We start from the raw sequence: 20187 nt of genomic DNA, 5'->3' as shown, positions 1-20187 counted from the left end.
AAGCTGAGTACTGTAACCTAGTTTTATTGACACCAAAGATTAACCACCATAACATACAATTTACCCATTTAAAAGTATATAACTCAATGAGTTTTTAGTATAATCAATTATGCAGCTATCACCACCATAAATTTAAAAGAAATTTTACCATCCCCAGAAGAAAACTTCTACTTATTGGCAGTCACTATTAAGCCCCCACTTACCCTTGTCAGCAATAGGTAATCTTTATATCTTTAATGGATTATGTATCCATTATGTATCTCTAATCTTTATATCTCTATGGATTTATGTATTTTGGACATTTTAAGTAAATTGACTCATAGTGGTAGTCTGTTGAGACTGGTTTCTTTCACATTCTATAATATTTTCAAATTTGATCCATGTTGCAGCATATAGCAGTACTTTATTTCTTTATATTACTAGATAATGTTCAATTTTATGAATATACCACAATTTATTTATTCAGTTATGACCTGATGGACATTTGAGTCTTTACAATTTGAGTCTTTTGGATAATGCTTCTATAAACATGCATGTAAGAATTTATGTGTGGACCTATTTTCATCACTTTTGAAATGGTGTATCTTTACTAGATACAATTACTTTGGGTCAAATAGCGACTACATCAAACCTTTTGAGGAACTACCAAACTGTTTCAGCTGCTGCTGTGTTATTTTATATTGCCACTGACAGTTCACAAGGGGTTCTGATTACTCTATATCTTTACCAACATTGGTTATTTCATGTCATTTTGATTATAATTATCCTGGTTTGTGTGAGGTGGTATCTCACTGCAGTTATGATATACAGTTTCTAAGTGGATATGGTGTTGAGCATCTTTTCATGTGCCTATTGGCTTTTTCCACTCTTTTTCAGAGAAATGTCCATAATCTTCTTTGCCCATTATTTAATTGGGATATTTGTCTTATTATTATTGAACCATAAGAATTCATTATATACTGTAGATGTAAGTCCTTTATCAAAGATTGATTTGCAAATATATTTTCTACTCTATGGATTGTTCTGTCATTTTCTTGATAATGTACTCTGTTGCACACACACAATGTTTTTGAAGATTTTATTTATGTATTTGACAGAAAAAGAGAGAGTGAGCACAAGCAGGGGGAGTGGCGCAAAAGGGAGAGGGAGAAGCAGGCTTCCTGTGGAGCAAGGAGCCTGATGCAGGGCTTAATCCCAAGACCTGGGGATCATGACCTAAGCTGAAGGCAGACAGTTAACTGACTAAGTCACCCAGGCACCCCTGTTGCACAAAAATTTTAAATTTTGATGATGGCCTATCTGGTTCTTTTTTTTTTTTTTTTTTTTTCATTTGGTGTCTTATCTGGAAAACCATGCATAATGTAAGATACCAAAGATTTACTCCTGTGTTTTTTTTTTTTTTCTAAGAATTTAATAGTTTTAGCTATTACATTTAGGCTTTTTATCTATTTTGACTTAATTTTTGTGTGTGATATGAGATATGGATCCAACTCAATTCTTGAACATTTTTTTTATCCAGGTGTCCAAGCACCATTTGTTGAAAGACTACTATTTTCCTCATTGAATTAGTTTTTTATTTTGTTTTATTTTTCATCTTTTTAAAATGGTGTTTTAATCACTTCTGTATTTTCCATTTCTCTCCTTTTTATGTTCATGTTTTATTTTATATTCTTGAACATATAAAGCTTATTTATTTATTTATTTATTTATAGAAAGAGCAAGAGACTGGGAGTAAAGACAAAAGGAGAGGGAGAGAGATTCTTAAACAGACTCAATGCCTAGTTCAGAGCTGATGTGGGGCTTGAACTTAAGGCCCTGAGAGCATGACCTGGGCTGAAATCAGGAGTAGACACTTACCTGACCCAGCTACTCAGGAATAAAGCATACTTTCAATAGCTGTTTTAAAAATCATTCTGTGCTCATTCCATCATGTGTGATGTTTTCTTGTTTGTTTGTTCTATTGATTTTTTTGTTTGTTTTACTGTTGAAGGAGCAGATGTTCCAGCTTGGTTATTTTTTTTTGTGGTATTCTAGACATTGTGAATTTTTGGAGTTTTATTATATAGTTTTGTTCTGTTTCTTTTAGTGTGTTGTACTTTATTCTGGCATGCAGTTACGTTATTTAGAATCTGTATGATCATTTCAAGAATTGTTTTTAAGTTTTTTTCTTTTCTTTTTTTTTTTTTTTTTTAAAGGTCCTGTACGTAGCAGTCCTAAGTTCTGGGCTAATTTATTTCCACTGCTAAGTCACTGTCTTTCTGTGGTCTCTATAGAGTGCTCTTTGTATTAAGGGGTCTCCACTCCAGTTGGAATACAAAGTATTCCAGTCCTTTGTGAGCTACTGGCATTGTTTGACTTACTGTTTTCTGGTGGTACTTTCTCTAAATTCATGGAGTTTCAGACTCTGTCATTATGCAGCCAAAGATTTAAGAAAACTCCTCAGTAGATTGATATGTATAGCTCTCTTTCCTCTCATGTTTTATCCCCCAATTCTAGCCACTGTGACCTCCCCTGTCTTTGATCTTCCCTTTCTCAGCTAAATAACTCTCTGGCCATTGTTTGGGTTTGCCTCCCTGGGCTGCTTCCTTAAATCTGTCTCCAGGTAACAAGTCAGGGGAGTCATAGGCCCATGTTTCCATTTTTCTCAGATGCCATTCTTGAGCTGCTTTAAAAAGTAGTTTTTTGAAAGTTTTGAAAGTAGTTGTTTCATATATTCTGTTTCATGTTTGTTGTTTACAAGTGGAGGTCGATTCTTAGAGTGGTTAATGCCTTATTGGCAGAAGTGGAAGTCTTCTGTCTGTTTTTATCGACAATAATGAATTTCTTGTAAACAACATATAGGTCTTGCCTTTTTTGTTTGTTTTGTTTTGTTTTTTTAAATCTAGTCTGACAATCTCTGCCTTTTATCAGAGTGTTTAGTCAATTTAGATTTAATATAACACTGGTATACTTGAGTTTTAGTTCTACCATCATGGTATTTATTTTTTAAATTTCTTTTATTTTTTTCTTCTGTTGTTGATTCTTCCTTTTGCCTTTTTTGGATTAATTGAGTGTTTTTAAAGTCCATTTTTATCACTTTTATTGGATTTTTAGCTATACTTCTTTTGTGTTTTTTTTAGTGACTGCTGTAGTGATTGTAATAGTCATCTTTATCTTATCACAGTCTACCTTGAATCAATATTTTACTACTTCATGTATAAGGTAAGAATATTACAATAGTGTAATTCCATTTGCTCTTTTTCTGTCCTTTGTCTAATTATTGCCATATATTTTACTTCTGTATATGTTATTAACCACACAATGCATAGTTTTCGCTTTAAACAGATGATTTTCTTATAAAGAAATCACGACAAGAAAAAAATCCTTTTACTAATCCATGTAGTGTTCATTTTCTGTGATCTTCATTTTTTCCTATAGATCTGAATTTACTTCTGTTATATTTCTTTAGCTTGATGAATTTTATTTAACATTTATAAATGCTAAATTTATATTACATTTGTTTCTCAATTGTAGCTATAAATGATGTTTGCTTTCATATACCTGAGAAATGTTTTTATTGTATACTTGCATGTATTTATATTTGAAGGATATTTTTTGTAAATAGCATTCTAAGTTGATAGATACATTTTTTCCCTCCAATAATTTGAAGATGTAATTTCCTTTTCTTCTGGCTCCTACTGCTTCTCTTAAGAATTCCTTTATCAGTTTTATTGTTTACTTTTTGAAAGTAGTATTTTTTTTAAATCTCCGGCTGGCTTTTTAAAATAGATTTTTTTCTTTGTTTTTGAATATCAGCAGTTTTAATCTGATGTACCTAAGGATCAATTTTATTTGTTATTGTGATTGTGAATTATATGGTTTATTTACTCTGTAGCTTGATTTTTTTCATCATTTTGTACAATTTCCTGCAATTATATCTTCACATATTGCATCTGTCCCATCATGTCACTCTGTCTTCTATTTCTAGGACTTTGCTTTTTCATTATGTCCATAATTTTTCTTACTGTTCTTTGTATTTTATATTCTTGCATCTCCTTTGATCTGTGTCTCAATTCATTGATTCTTCCTATACATGTTTCTAGTTTTTTGTTAAACTTGTGTTTCATTTATTACTATTTAACATAGTACCCCAGGCTCACAGTATTAAAGCAGTTTTATTCATGATTTTGCATCATCTCTTTTCTTGTTGAATTCTGCTAGGCAGTTCTTCTGTTAGTCTCCCTTAAATTGATTAATTGGTTGATTGATTAATTGATTTTTTAATGTGACTGCAGTTATCTGACTTTCTGATTTGCTTTGACTTGTCTTAAAATGTTTCCCTCACATGTCTAGTACTTTGAGTTGGCTGGTTGGTCTAGGGGTCCTCTGCTATGGATGACTTATTTCTGCTGTCCTATCATCCTCCCGTTTATAGACTGTGCTCTATACATGTCATTTTTAGCATTCTAAGGAGAGAGCAGAGTGTGTATGCCTCTTGAGGCCTAAACTTAGAATTTGTATACCATCACTTCTTCATTCTGTTTTTTGAGAAGTCTTGATGCCAATCCAGGTTCAAAGAATGGGGAAAAAAAAATCCCACTTTTTTGGTGAGAGCAAGGATAAAATAATGTTATGTACAGCCTTCCTAATGGGAAGAATTCAACCAGTTCAACCCAAATATGGGAAGAATTTGTGTCAATTATTTTTCAGCTCATCTACCTAGCTCTAATTTTTTGTACGTTTGTTAATTGATGTATAACTCATATGGCGTAAAATCCTCCATGTTAAAGTATATAATTCAGTGGTTTGCAGAATAATTGGTAGGTTTGTAACTGTCACCAGAATATAGTTCCAGTAAATTTAGGTACCCCAAAATAAAACCCCATACCCTTAATAGTCCTTTCCTAGTCTTATTTCTCTTGGAACCCCAAAACTACTGATATACTTTATTTATGAATTTGTTTATTCTGGACATTTAAATATGGTTTAAATGTACTGTTTTTAGAATATGCCCTTGATACTTACTATAGTCTTTTGAGAATTATTGTAAAATTATGTTAAGAAATAGCATAGAGGATCATAGGGGAGGGGAGGGAAAACTGAATGGGAAGAAATCAGAGAAGGAGACATACCACAAGAAACTCTTGACTCCAGGAAATAAACTGAGGCTTGCTGGAGGGAGGTGGCTGTGGGGATGGGGTAGCTGAGTGATAGGCATTAAGGAGAGCACATGAGGTAATGAGCACTGGGTATTATGTGCAACTGAAGACTCACTGAACTCTACCTCTGAAACTAATAATATACTACGTGTTGGCTAATTGAATTTAAATAAAAAATAAATAAAAGACAATCCGTACGTCAAAAATTATAAAATACATAGAAGTAAACTTAGTCAATGAGACAAAAGACTTGTAAAAAAATTAAAAAATAAAACTGTTTTATAACAGAAAAAAAAAAAAAAGTACTTATGGGGGAGGGACAGAGGGAAAGAGGAAATCCCAAGCAGACTCCACACTGAGTGTGGAGCCTGACTGGGGGCTTGATCCCACGACCCTGAGATCATGACCTAAGCTGAAACCAAGAGTTGGTCACTTAACCATCTGAGCTACCCTGGCGCCCTGACTTCAGTTCTTTTAAATTTTTTGAGGTCCATTTTATGACCTGGTATGTAGTGTATTGATGGAGAATGTTTTAGGTGTACTTAAAAAGAATGTATATTCTGCTGCTGTTATGTGGATTCTTCTCTTTGTGTTTGTTTGGTCTAGGTTTATAGTGTTCAAGTCTTCTCTCCGCTGCTGATCTAATGTCTAGATGTTATATTCTTGTTGAAAGTATTAAAGCCTCCAACCATTTTTTTTGAATTGTGTATTTATATTTTAATTTCTGTGTTTCTTCATGCATTTTGAAGATCTGTTAGTAGGTACATATGTATTTATACTTTTAATATGTTCTTCATGAATTGACCTTTATTGTTACACAATGTCCCTCTATATCTCTAAGAAAATTTTTAAAAGTCTATCTGAAATTTGTAGAGCTACTGCAACTTTCTTATGGTTGCTGTTTGTATGTTAATATCTTTTTTCATTCACTCACTTTCAATATATTTGCATCTTTAGGTGTGTCTCCTGTACACAGTATACAATTAGATCTTAATTTTAATCCAGTCTATCTCTTCATATTTTTTGTACTTAAAATTATGCTTCTTCACTGTGTCGATAACATTTTTTTATCAAATTAGGGTAGTTTTCAGAATTTCAAGTAAATTTTAGCCTCCCCTACTCTCTCTCATCCTTTCAACACTCCCATTACATGTAGGCCTGAGTACTTGATGGTTTCCCATATTTATCGGAGATTTTGTTCACTTTTCTCCATTCTTTTTTCTCTGTACATACATAGTTTCTATTGACCTATAAATTCTTTCTTCTGTCATTATTAATCTACTGTTCAGTCCCTTTAGTGTATTTTTCATTTTAGTTATTAAACTATTCTACTAATTCATTTTTCATTCACTTTTTAAAAACTTGCTTTTACCATTGTTCTCTATTTGATCAGATATTGTCATCATACCTACTTTTACTTCTTTTATTCTTTGTCTTTAATTCTTCTGAATATTTTCATATCTTCTAATTGTCCTAAGTTTCCAGTTCTTGGGCTATCAATTCTCATTTTTATTATCTCTCCCTTTCTTTCTTCTGAGTCTTCTTTTTGATGCTTTGTAAGTTTTTTCTTTGAGGTTTAACCCTGTGTTTTCGTTTATTTACTTGTCTCGCACTCTCCCATAAGTCAGAGGTTTGCAAAGCAAGGCCTGAAGGCCAGGCCTGGTCCCTTGCTTATTTTTGTAAGTGGAGTTTTACTGAAATGCAGATATGCTCAACTGTTATGTATTGTGTATGGTTGTTTTTGCACTATAATGCTCCATAATGGCAGAGGTGAGGAACTGTGATAGAAATTATATCATCAGCAAAGCCTAAAATACTTACCATCTAGCCCTTTACAGAAAAACAGATTTTCTCACTGTGTATTCTGTGTTGTATTTGTTTGAGTTTTTAGAAGTATTTCTAGGGGCCGTTTACACCTGATTTTACAAAGTGTATGAGGCTTTTCTTGATTACAGAACAGATTTTACATTAATGTTTGATGTTGGAGTTTCTCTACCATGTGGACAATGTGAATTTCTTCCAGTAGATATGTCTGGCATAGGCTTTAAGTTCTCACAAGTGGACTTGTGATGTGCTTTTCTCCCCGACAGATAGGGGCTGCAATTGGAGGCTTCAAGCCTTGTAAGTATGGTTTAGTTTTGCTGTCTTCCTTGAGGATGCCAGAGACCATATCACCTGGCCATATTGGGTTTTGAAACCCATGTCTCCTTATTCTTGTTTGTCCATTCTATAGGTAGCGAAATTCTGTTACTAGCTCAAGATTCTCTTTAACATTCTTGTTTTGAATCCCAGCTCTGATTTCTAGCATCTGATAATCCCTTTTCTTTTAAGATAGGGTATGTGTTAAAAAATATTTTGAGTAAATTTTCTGTGTATACATTTTTTGAATTTTATTGAGAATGTCAAACAGATATTTTTAAATGTTTTACATCTGTTTTAGAGAGCACATACTTTGCAAAACTATGTACCTTATTTGCATATCAAATGCTGAGTTTTCCATAATATTTTTTTTCTTTCTTTCCTTTTTACATGTTTGTATATATAGACAAGAAACCATCTGGGCTGGTTTTAAAATTTAGACAAAACAGTATGGATGGCTTCTTTTTAGCTTTATTCATGTTCCTCAGCCAGGTTGTTATTAGAACCTTTCAAGTAACAATGTATCCTGGAAGAACTATTAGATACAAGCTTCTATTACTCTTCGCTTCAGCACCCTATGCTAGTGGGAATAAAACATAAGCATAGGCTTATAGTGTATCTTTTTCTTGTCTGTGTTTGCCACAGCCATTATGTCTGGGTTCCACTTTGTGTAGCATGCTTTCTCTTTTGCCATTGTTGCCATGCTAGTTACAGGCCAGGACAATGACTACCCCCACCCCCCTGCCTTTTCTTCCCCGCCATGGAAATTTTGTCTGCAGTCACATCTAAATTGTACTAACTTTTTGTGTGGTATATTCATTACCTTAAACATTACACTTACCTGTATCACACTTTCCATGAGCTTTATGGCATCAAGCCAATAATATGCTTTGTGATTGCCCTATGGCTCAAAAATGCCTTTTGAACTTCTCTCATTTTCAGGAAGAGACAGTGAGTGGCATTACACCAGGGATCCTCTTTTAATTTCCAGAGGTATTGTAGTTTACTACCTTCTAGTTTAATTTGTGTCGTTGTCACCATACCCAAATTCCTGTAGTTGCTGGTAAGTTTCCTTCTTATTTTAGTGGTGAGCTAACAGGAGGATATTAGATGTGATTGCTGAATTTAGACATCTTATTCAGAAGTTAAAGCATTTGTTTTTCTGGTGGAAATATGTCACCAGAAGATTCATAAAATACATATATAGTAACCTATTTCTTACTTTAACTTTTTCAGGTAATGCTTTACATGTAGTGGGCACTCAATAAATTTGTTTTTACCCGACTGAATTAATTAGTGGTATCAATAATAACGTTTCTGTGAAACAACAACTTATACTTTTAAACAAATATTTAAAAAATCAAAGTTCTTAACATTTTTATTTTTATAGAACTAATATGAATTTGCTATAGAAAATTGATGATGCAAAAAAAACTTACTAAACTGAGATAACCTATATTAACTTTCGATAGGCAAACCTATATATTTTATTTTTTTAAACTTTGTCTTTACTTTTTTAAAATGTAAATTCAATTAATTAACATACAGTATATTATTTGTTTCAGGAATACAGGTCTGTGACTCATCAGTCTTATATAATACCCAGTGCTCATTATAGCATATACCTTCCCCAGTGATCACCCAGTTACCCCATCCCGCTACTCCCTCCCCTCCAGCAGCTCTCAGTTTCCTAAGATTAAGAGTCTTTTATGGTTTGTCTCCCAATTTTCATTTCTTTAAAGATTTATTTATTTATTTTAAAGAGAGAGAGCTCTCAAGATAGTGAGTAGGGGGAGGGCCAGAAGGGGAGGGAGGAAGAGGGAGAGAAGGAGACTCCCACTGAGCATGAAGCCTGATGCTGGGCTAGATCTCCCGATTCTGAGATCATGACCTGAGCTGAAATCAAGAGTCAGTCAGATGTTCAACCAACTGAGCCACGCAGGCATCCCATACTGATACATTTTAAAACAAAATTGTTGTCATTTTAAATATCAAGTTTTGTACCTTGATTTCACTTAAATTATCATGAACATTTTTCCTTGTTCTAAATTTCTTCCTCATTGTTTCATAATGTAATATAAAATATGAAAACTATAATTTTCCTCAGTTTTATAGAGGATGATGAAGTTTATTTAACATTTCCCCATGATGACTTTATGTTATTTCTATACTGTCTTATAGTAGAGTTATGGCTCTGAAAATTTCTATAAAGTATAGGTGTTCAGTTTTTACTGTTATTGCCTGTGTCTTTCTTTACCTTTTGATGTTAGCTCTTGTGGTGACCCTGTGTTACTCTCTCAGGATCTCCCTTTCTCACTTTCGAATTTTCTACATACAATAGCTATGGTATTTAATGTCTGGTCTTTTGATTCAAACTTTCTGTTTATGTGTTTGTTTCTGCTGTTGATTAGCTGTGTGACTTTGGATGGTTGCTTAACCTAGGCTTCCTTCGTGTGGTGCATAAACAATGAATCTTGGAACACTAAAAAAATAAAATAATAAAAAAAAAAGTCTTAGAAATGGCCCCAATGTAATACCTCCCATATAGAATTATTGTGAGGATTAAATGATATAATTTAGGTCTACCACCTGGTATACTATCTGGCAATTGAGTAGTATTTATATATTTTAAAAGCGATGCAATATGTACACTGACCAATCAGAATAGTAGCTGGCCACAACAATTGGTATTGATGGAATATTGGCTTCCCTGGCTACAGTAAGAGGAAGCTCAATTAAGTGCTACTTTAGTTGTAATAATTATGAAAATGATTATGAGGGTGGCAATGATGATGGTGTTTGGACAAGCAGTTACAAAATTAAGTCATTATGTTCCAAATAGGCACAAAAGGCATGAGCTTTCATGTATGAACTTTATCTCTCATCTGAAATTCTGTTGTAAAATTAATACCAGAACTTTTAAAATCTTATGTTATGAACATATAAAAAAGTCTTATGCTTTAAATGTGATTTTGTGTAGTTCACTTTCAAATAGAATTTTGACTAAGCTTTGAAGCTTTTCTTATCCAAAGAAGATAAGAAGATAATTTGTTTTTATGCAAATTAATTTAGAAGTACTATTTTTATTAATCATACACAGAGTTTTTTGAAGTAAGGGCCTATTGCTGCACAATATTTTGTATTTGTTGATCATTTGTTATTATGTGTAAATATTATTAAGATGAAATTTAGCATCCTTTATTAAAGCTATATTATTCATTCTTGTGTGTATATAACTTAACAGATAAATATTCATGTGGATCTTTAAGTAATGTGTTAAAAAAAGTATTCCTTTTTGGGGCCCCTGGGTGGTTCAGTCACTTAAGTGTCTGACTCTTGATTTTGTCTCAGGGCATGGTATCAGGGTCGTGTATCAGGCCCTGTATTGAGCTCTGTGCTGGGCATGGAGCCTGCTTAAGATTCTCCCCCTCCCTCTGCCCTCACCCTTGCTCATGCACGTGCGCTCTCTCATAGCTATGTTATGTTTTACTTTATCTCTTTCCCCTATATTTTATAGAACATACAACAAAATTTCAACATAATTTATTGTATATATTGTCCTGTATTTATATTTTGAACCACATATATTTTACATAAAAAAATAAATCTTGGGAAATGTCCTTTGGCCTTTGCTACCATTTAAATTTGTAAAACAAATTCTTTGTCTTGATAAGTGTTATACATGCTGTGGTTTTGTAGATATTTATGATATTTTTTACTCTTTTCTTCAGCTTGCCAGTGTAATGGACATAGCACGTGCATCAATAACAATGTGTGTGAACAGTGTAAAAATCTTACCACAGGAAAGCAGTGTCAAGACTGTATGCCAGGTTATTACGGGGATCCGACTAATGGAGGACAGTGCACGGGTAAGTATGTTTTCTTTTACTTCAGTATATTTTTATTACAGAAAAGAAAATTGAGGAAGATACGTATCTTGTGGAAAATATATTTTATAAAAGAAAATTTTTTCCATTAAGTTCCAGTATTTTTAGAAGGTAGTATTTACTCAGTAGGAGTGATGTGAATTATAACAATTCTGTGAAACACTTTACAAAGTTCTTATTGCAAAATTAATACATGTTTATTACAGGAAATTTAGCAAATGCAGGCACATTAAAAATTACCTGTAGTCTCCCTATTGAAAAATAATCACTACTGGGGCACCTGGGTGGCTCAGTGGGTTAAAGCCTCTGCCTTTAGCTCAGGTCATGATCCCGGGGTTCTGGGATCGAGCCCCACATTAGGTTCTCTGCTCAGCGGGGAGCCTGCTTCCTCCTCTCTCTCTGCCTGCCTCTCTGCCTACTTGTGATCTCTGTCTGTCAAATAAATAAATAAAATCTTAAAAAAAATGTTTAAAAAAATAATCACTACTGATTATTTTTTAATAACAGTAAGTCATTGTTTTGACTCTAGATATAAGAAATAATTAAAGGTATTGGGTATGCCTTATATCAGATAAGCTTTTTTGGGTTTGGAATCAATCCTGGACTGATATCCACCCCCACTGCCAGTGTTCACATGTATGGCCATAACCACTCAACCTGTCAGTGCCTCCTTGTACTCATATGTAAAAGGGAGATGATGAAGGTCAAATGAAATGATACATAATAGAGGCACACGTAAGGAAATTGAAGCACAGTAAAAGACCATTTAAAGTGCTCTTCTCATCGCATGGTTTTTTGGTCACTAAACTCTGCTTTTCTCCATTTTCCTCTATATCCTCCTGCTTTTTCCTCTTACTTTTTAGGGAATTTTTAGATTTCCTTTTTAAAAATTTCCTTCTAAGCTGTGATTTTATAGTAATCCTTTTTTATCTCTAGGTTAGTCCTTGTCGCTCATGTTTTAAATTTTCTATTTCTACATGGAGGTTGCCCATACAGCACCCACAGACCAGCCTCCATTGTTGTCTATGCAAAGATTAAGACTGTTAAACAGGGAGCGGGCCCAGGGCCTGACCTAGATAAGAACGTTCACATTGCTTGCGTGCTGTGGATAGTGCTGCTGTGAACCTGTTTGAATATTGGTTTGTAGTTCTCTTGTGCATAAACTAGAAGAGGCATTGTGGCAGTTCTGTGTTTAACTTTTTGAGGAATTGCCCCATTGTTCAAGTTTTCCATTGTGGCTGCCTCATTCTACATTCCTGCCAGAAATGTAGAGGATTCCAGTTTCTCCACATCCTTGCCAACACTAGTTATATTCCATTTTTTAAAAATGTTAATCATCTTAGTGGATGGGAAATGATATCCCATTGTGGTTTTGATTTGCATTTCCCTAATGACTAGTGATGTTAACTATATCTTTTCATGTGGTTGTTGGCCATTGTATATTTTCTTTGGAAAAATATCTTTAGAAGCCCTTTGCCCATTTTAGAAGAATTTATTTTCTTTTAATTGTGGTGAAATATGCATAACATAAAATTTATCATTTTACCATATTTATATGTATAGCACAAAGGCTTTAAGTACATTTACATTGTTGTGAAACTATCATCACCATCCATTTCCAGAACTTTTTTCATCTTGCAAAACTGAAACTCCGTACCTATTAAATAATAATTCTTTATTACCCTTACACAAGCTACTGGCAACCACCATTTTATTTTCTCTTATTATGAACATGACTTCTTCAGATAGCCTTAAATATGTGAAATTGTACATTATTTGTCCTTTAGTGACTGGCTTATTTCTCTTAGCACAATTGTCTTTAATTTTCTTTCATGTTCTAGCATGTGTCAGATTTTCCTTGCTTTTAAAGGCCAAATGCTGTTCCGTTGTATGAGTATATACATTCTGTTCATCCATTCATCCATTAATGGACCCTGAGTTGCTTCCACCTATTGGTATTGTGAGTAATGCTGCGACGAACATGGGCCTGCAGATACTTGTTTAGGTTCCTGTGTCTTTTCAGGTTGTTTTTGGCCATTTGTAGATCTGTGGAGAAGCGTCTGTTAAGCCCTTTGCCCATTTTTTATTTGGGTCGTTGATGTTGTTGTTCAATTATAAGGGTTTTTTTTTTTTAATATATTCTAGATATTAAGCCCTTAGCAGATACATAATTTGCAAATATTTTCTCCCATTCTGTAGGTTGCCTTTTAATTTTCTTTATAGTGTCCTTTGAAACACAAAAGTTTCCAAGTTTGATGAAGTCCAGTTTACTTATTTATTTTTTTGTTGCTTGTGTTTTTGGTGCCTATCTAAGGATCCACTGCCAAATGCAATGTCATGAGGATTACCAAAGTATTGATTTTTTGCCAACATAGGCAAAAGGAACATTATATTAGCTATAAAATGTTTTAAATTAGAATGTAAGTTTTATCACTCCAATAGACATAAGTGCTTTTAGAAATATGTTCCCCTTTGGGGAGGATATGTCTCTTCTAGGTTTAAGACTAAGTTCAGTTATTCCATATTCATTTTTGTTGCTGACATTACACATCTGGCAAGCTGAGGCATAATGCAATGGAAAATTAAAGGGGATGAAAGATAAATGCCTATCTTATTCAGTACTGCACATTCTCTGGTAGTTTATGGAGCTTTAAATAATTCCTTATAGTTTCATTGTTTCCTAAAGTTGGCAAGATATTATTTTGCTGTCTGTGACTTCTCTATGGTGATGTAATATATGAAAGTCATTTTTATTTCTTAGGGCCATATTACCTATCTAACTAAATCAACAGTATGTCACATCTGGCGAATTATTTTTAAGCAGCTGTGGCTAAAATAAATTTATAAAAAATAAGAAGTATAAATTTACTGGTATTTCTTCATTTTTAGTTCACCTTTTTGGGAAAAGTTCATTTTTCATTAGTAGATGCATTTATTAAGATTCAAAGTCTGCTGATATTAAGGGGAAGAAGGAAGTCGATTTATATTTGAATGGTGAAGCTTTAGAGGTACTGAAGATTCAGAGATTATTTTTTAAATTCAGTGTACTAAAGTCAATTTAACATTGTTGCCGATATTAATGAATGTACATGTAGATTTTCCTCAGATTGTTTTTAGACTATGGCATATTCATAGCTATTCTTTTATTATAATTAACTATTTAAAGTGGTTTATTAGTAACTGTCAGAGGGTGCCTGGGTTGCTCAGTCAGTTAAGCGTCTGACTCTTGATTTTGGCTCAGGTCATGATCTTGGAGTGGTGAGATTGAGCTCTGTGTCAAGCTCTCATCACAGAGTCTGCTTGAGATTCTTTTTCTCCCTCTGCCCCTTCCCCTGCTTTCTCTCTCTCTCAAATAAATAAGTAAATCTTAAAAAAAAATACTTGTCAGAATGGCTAAAATTAACAACAGGGGTAATCACAGATGTTGGCAAGGATGCCGAGAAAGGGGAACTCTCTTACATTGTTGGTGAGTACACAAACTGGTGCAGCCACTCTGAAAAAAAGTATGGAGGTTCCTCAGAAAGGTAAAAATGGAACTAACCTATAATCCAGCAATTGCAGTACTAGGTATTTAGCAAACGATACAAAAACACTGAATTGAAGGTTCACATGCACCCCAATGTTTATAGCAACGTTATCAATGATAGCTAAATTGTAAAAAAAAGCTCAAATGTCTTCAACTGATGAATGGATAAAGAAGATATGGGATACACACACACACACACACAGAGTGTGTATTATTACTCAGTGGAATTTTACTCAGCCATCAAAAAAGAATGAAGTCTGGCCATTTGCAAGCATGTGGATGGAGCTAGAGTGTATTATGCTAAGTGAAGTAAGTTAGTCAGAGATTTCACTCATATGTGGAATTTAAGAAATGTGAAACAGATGTACATAGGAAAAAAAGAAAAGAGAGAGCACTGACCTGGATGATTTAAAAAAAAAAAAAAAGAAAAGAGTTAACTATAGAGAACAAACTGAGGGTTGCTGGAGGTGTGGTGGGTGGGGAGATAGGTTTTATAGGAGGATGGATATTAAGAGGGGCAACTTGTGATGAGCATTGGGTATTATATTTGAGTGATGAATCATTAAATTCTATTCCTGAAACTAATATTATACTGTATATTAACTAACTGGAGTTTAAATAAGAACTTGAAACAAAAAACTTTTTAAAAAGTGGTTTTTTATTAAAATTATTTCTCATTGATGTCCAAGAAGATTCTTTGATACACATTTTCTCTGGAGTTGCTGTCTGTCTCTCTGTCTATCTGTCTATCATCCGTCTATCAATCTTCATAGCTATGGAAGAATATAACGTTGTCAACAGCTTGGGCTTTGGAATCATACTGCTTGGGTCCATATCCAGGCAATGCCACTGTCACATTGGGTACTTATTTAACCTCTTATTGTCTCAGTTTCCTCAGTTAAAAATTATATGACTGATTTAATTTATTGTGAGGCATAAATGAGGTACTTTACATAAGAAATAATTTGTGCTTCTGGCAAATGTTTATTCTAGAATGCTGTCATTGTCATTATTACTATTATTTTTATTACAAAAATTTGTTACATCAGTAAACTTAAGTATGTTAATAAAACTATGATTTTATACTTTGTAACAGTATTATTTTTGTCATACTATCTTCAACTTGACTTATAAATGTTAGTAAAAGAACATAAGTGAAAGTTTCATTGACTAGAATGGCTTGCTGTACTCTAATGGCTCAACACTATGTACTGTATTACTTTGCAATGAAGGATTATCTTCGATTCACAAACAATTATTGAATACTTAACTATATGCAAAACTCTGGACTAGGGCTTGAATTTCTATACATTGTAAGGGTGATATAATGGTGTTATGAAGAGGCTGAATGATAGAACCAGGGACAAAGAGTTTAATTTTTTTTTTTTTTTAGACGCTTAACCCACTGAGCCAGCCACCCAGGTACCCCAAGAGTTTAATTATGATGGAAGGATCTGGGTGGGCCCTTTGGAGTTGAGTTCAATTTATAAGTTTCACTTTTATACCTTTATCATTAATTCTATGCTTTTCATTATACCTTGTTCTAAGTGTGAGGCAACTAAGCTATAATGCTATTAATCACCAGAATGTTAAAAAATATTTGTATGTATTTGTTTTATTTGATTATTCATAAAAAGATGCACAATAAGAACAACGACAAAAAAACCCACCTCTCCAAATCGTGAAATATAGGCATTTAAAAAATTGTAGACATATGTGACCAATAGATTTTTTCATCTAGGTCTTAACTCTTTTTGGTTATTTTATTGCAAGATGTTTAATGGGTTAAACAATAATGCAATGTTTAATAGCATTATCAATAAGATTTTTTTCTTTTACACTGCATTCATAATTGGTTTTAACATAGTCTAATTTTGTTATGTCTTTTTGTTCATTTTGTTGTTCTTTTTCTAGGAGTTTGAATACTATACTCATCTGATTTTTTTCTTTCTACATACTTTTTAAAATTTTATTTTAGGTCTTTACTTTTAATAGTGATAAAGAAACTCTTTTCTAGTTTGAGGAAAATCACTTCCTTCAACACAGTGACAGTTCTATTTTTACCTTGTTTCGTATAAGCAAAACTTATTTATTTTTAAAATTTTTGATATATTGTGGATATCTACCCATAGCAGACTTTTACAGAAGTAATTAATAATTTTTTTAAAAGATTTTAGTTATTTATTTCACCGAGAGAAACACAGCAAGAGAGGGAACGCAAGCAGGGGGAGTGGGAGAGAGAGAAGCAGGCTTCCTGCTGAGCAGGGAGCCAACATGGGGCTTGACCCCAGGACCCTGGATCACGACCTGAGCCAAAGGCAGATGCCTAACGATGGAGACTCCCAGGCGCCCCTGTTTAATACTTTAATAAATACATTGGGCTATGACACAACTATCCTCAGAGACAAGAGGGTAGTAAAAGGAATTTGAATGAGCTCTTCTTTTTCTTTACTAGGAGGGGAATTTTTTTCATTTTAAACTTTTCTCACGTATCAGAGGTGTTTATAGAAGCTGAAAGTTTATAATCAAATGACCTTGAGTATTCCTTGAAATAAGCATAAGTAATTTAAATCTCTCAAACTGGGAGCATTGACCTGAATGATTTAAACCTGCCAATGGATGAAAATTACTTGACATGGAAATCTTATTTCTATTAATTATTTTGACACAACAAAGTTAAAAAGTTTGTATTTTCTTAGTATACATGATTTTCCTGTGTGGCAAAGAAGGGCCAACCTGAGACTTTACATATCCCCAAAAGAGCCCATTACATGAATAATTATGTAATTATATGTAGATATTTAGCATATGGTATGGGCATGAAGTTATACTTTGATTAAAGACTTGCTTCAGAATAACATTTTTCAAAAACATTTAAATACATTAAGAAAACAAAAAAAGCCTTTTTAAATAAATTTTTTAAAAGATTTTATTTATTTATTTGACAGAGTTCACAAGTAGGCAGAGAGGCAGGCAGAGAGAGAGAAGGGGGAAACAGTCTCCCTCTGAGCAGAGAGTCGAATGTGGGGGCTCAATCTCAGGATCCTGAGATCATGACCTGAGCTGAAGGCAGAGGCTTTAACCCACTGAGCCACCCAGGCGCCCCCCAGAAAGGCTTTTTATATCATGCAGAGCTGCCTGTTTAAACTGAATGATTAAAAAAATTAAAAATAAAAAAATCTTTGTTTTATAGCTTCTATGATATTTGTAGCTAATTTGTCTTCTCTCTGTACTAATTATTTTGAAGCGTTTTGTTTTTCTGAGGGATGTGTTCCTCTAACTTCAAATACTTAGAGCCCTAAGCTTTCTTTATCTATTCCATCTTTCTGAGCTCTGTTTATCTCTTTTATTCTCATAAAAGGAATCAAAAGGACAAGAAGAACTGAGATTATGAAAAGTATTTGGACCTGACATTAAGTCAGGTAATTTCAGAATGACCTTGATTGTGGTTAGTAGAAGGTGCAGTTTTTACTACTTTCTTGTGTTAGATGCCTTTTCAGCGAGATGTCTGTGGGCTGAGCCTCATGAAACTGCTAGAGACACCCTTGGTAAACTTTTGAGTGTTGGGGAACTTCGCTTGGCTTGCTTCCGCACCTTTATTATACCTACCCCTTTTCAAGATCTTGAAGATCTTGAAGATCAAGATTGCATGAGAGATCTTTTCAAGATGTCTCTCCCTGTTTTTTATTTGCACAAACTTCTAGTTTCCGCCCATCCTAACTTTAAACCTTCATTTCAACTTTTGGCATTTGGTTAGTGCTATTGGCAGTTGGTTAGTTCCTAGGCCTGATGCTGCAAATTATTTCCACCTCTAATTTGCATATTTTTGACAATAAAATGTGTGACTTGCATGCTTTCTTTTCATTAATAAGTTCACTAATATATCTCATGGAATTAAAAAAAATAATGGCTTTAAATCTACAAGTACAGTGTTTATCTTTTGGGGACTACATAGAAGCTATTATTTTATCTTAAGTGTTTAATATTTCTCTTTAATTTCATTTGATGTGATGCCTAGTGCCCTTATCATGTATTGCTTGAGATTTTGTGTTATAAGGATCCGGCACTATTTGATTGTTTAAAAAGTGAGGTAAGATGGTATAATTTAATTTAACAATAAAAAAGGCTATTATACAAACCTACAAAAATTAAGCAATTCTTATTTGCTTCAAATGACAGGCATAGGATGAAAATTAAAAAGTAAATTTAAAATGGTGCATATTTCTCATATTCTAAAAACATAAAACATTTATTTAGTGTATTCCAGAAAATTAGAGGTTAATCTAAGAAACTCTAGGCGTGTATTTGGTTTTAGTCTGATATTTATAGATTTTTTAAAGATTAGAATTCAGCTAAGTGCCAATTTGGATACACACTTTTTCATTGCTTAGATAATGCACAAAAAGTAATTAGTGACGGTAGACAAGTTAATCATATGTTAGAAATGCCTAGAGCAGGTGTAGGAAAGCATCAGCATAAATATTTTCTGTAAATAGTTCATAAACATAATAAAATCCTTCTTAATATATTATTACCAAGAAAAACCTTTTCTTTCAAAGTTCCATTTTTATATACCATAGGATATGAATGCAAATATTTGCTTTTCTTTTAATCACAGTTTCATCTATACCTTTCATCTTGCTTTTTCTCTATGGGTTCATCTAGTGATTTTATTAGACTAATTATCTATATTTTTAGGCTTCAAAGGGAATATATAATTGTTTGATTGTGTATTTATTTTAATGAGCAATGTTTACTTGTTTTTTGTCATCCTTACAAGGCCAGAATTGTTCATATTAATTGGTTCAAAACCTGAATTCAACAACTGCATTATTTAAAAATAGTCTCCTTTCACCCCCGTTTTAGTTAATGATAAACCAATTAAGTGCCCTCGATTCTTCTTTTCTTCTTTTGCTGTTGGGTGTTACAGGTTAGCTGAAATGGAATAGCTTCTTCTTAAATATTTGTGGAATGAATGAGTGAATACTCTCCCTACAATCTCTATACCCTCCATACAGTGTCTATATTTGTCATCTACCTTTTTATCTCATTTACAGAAAGAGAAAGAATTAATAATGTTTTCTTGAGATATGGAATTGTTTACTTCACATATTGCTGACAACATCCCTTCTACTCATTATGGTGAAAACAAAGCCTCGATAACATATAGGGAAAAAAAGAACACCTCAAAGTTGTTAAGCAATGTTGTTACTGACTTAAAAGTCAAAAACATAAGCATGTATTTTACTTTTTTTTTTTTTTTGGTGTATATGTGTTTAATCTTTTCAAAATTGAAAAGTTAATTTAACTTTTTTGTTTTATTGTTTTGACATAATTTAGCACTGGAAAGTTGCAGGTAATACACAGAGTTCCATCGTGCTTCCTCTCTCTCTTGCTGTTTCAGTTAAATATTGCAGACTTGATGGGCCTTTATCCCTTAAATACTTTAGTGATGTTTTCTGAAAACTAGGAATTTTTTAAACCACATTACAGTTCC

At 33.3% G+C, this 20187-nt stretch overlaps 1 protein-coding gene across 3 annotated transcripts in view; it reads left to right on the top strand.

The window, feature by feature from the left end:
* The window catches only part of ATRNL1 (attractin like 1), an 849703-nt gene that overhangs the window by 208302 nt on the left and 621214 nt on the right, over window positions 1-20187 (top strand). For all 3 annotated transcript variants that reach the window (XM_059173087.1, XM_059173089.1, XM_059173088.1), the window contains exon 19: window positions 11009-11146. In XM_059173087.1, coding sequence (XP_059029070.1) covers window positions 11009-11146 — 138 coding nt within the window. The remainder of the gene's footprint in view (window positions 1-11008; window positions 11147-20187) is intronic.

Source organism: Mustela lutreola, chromosome 4 (assembly GCF_030435805.1).
Source record: "Mustela lutreola isolate mMusLut2 chromosome 4, mMusLut2.pri, whole genome shotgun sequence".
Lineage (NCBI taxonomy): Eukaryota > Metazoa > Chordata > Mammalia > Carnivora > Mustelidae > Mustela > Mustela lutreola.
This window is presented reverse-complemented; position numbering and strand designations above follow the sequence as displayed.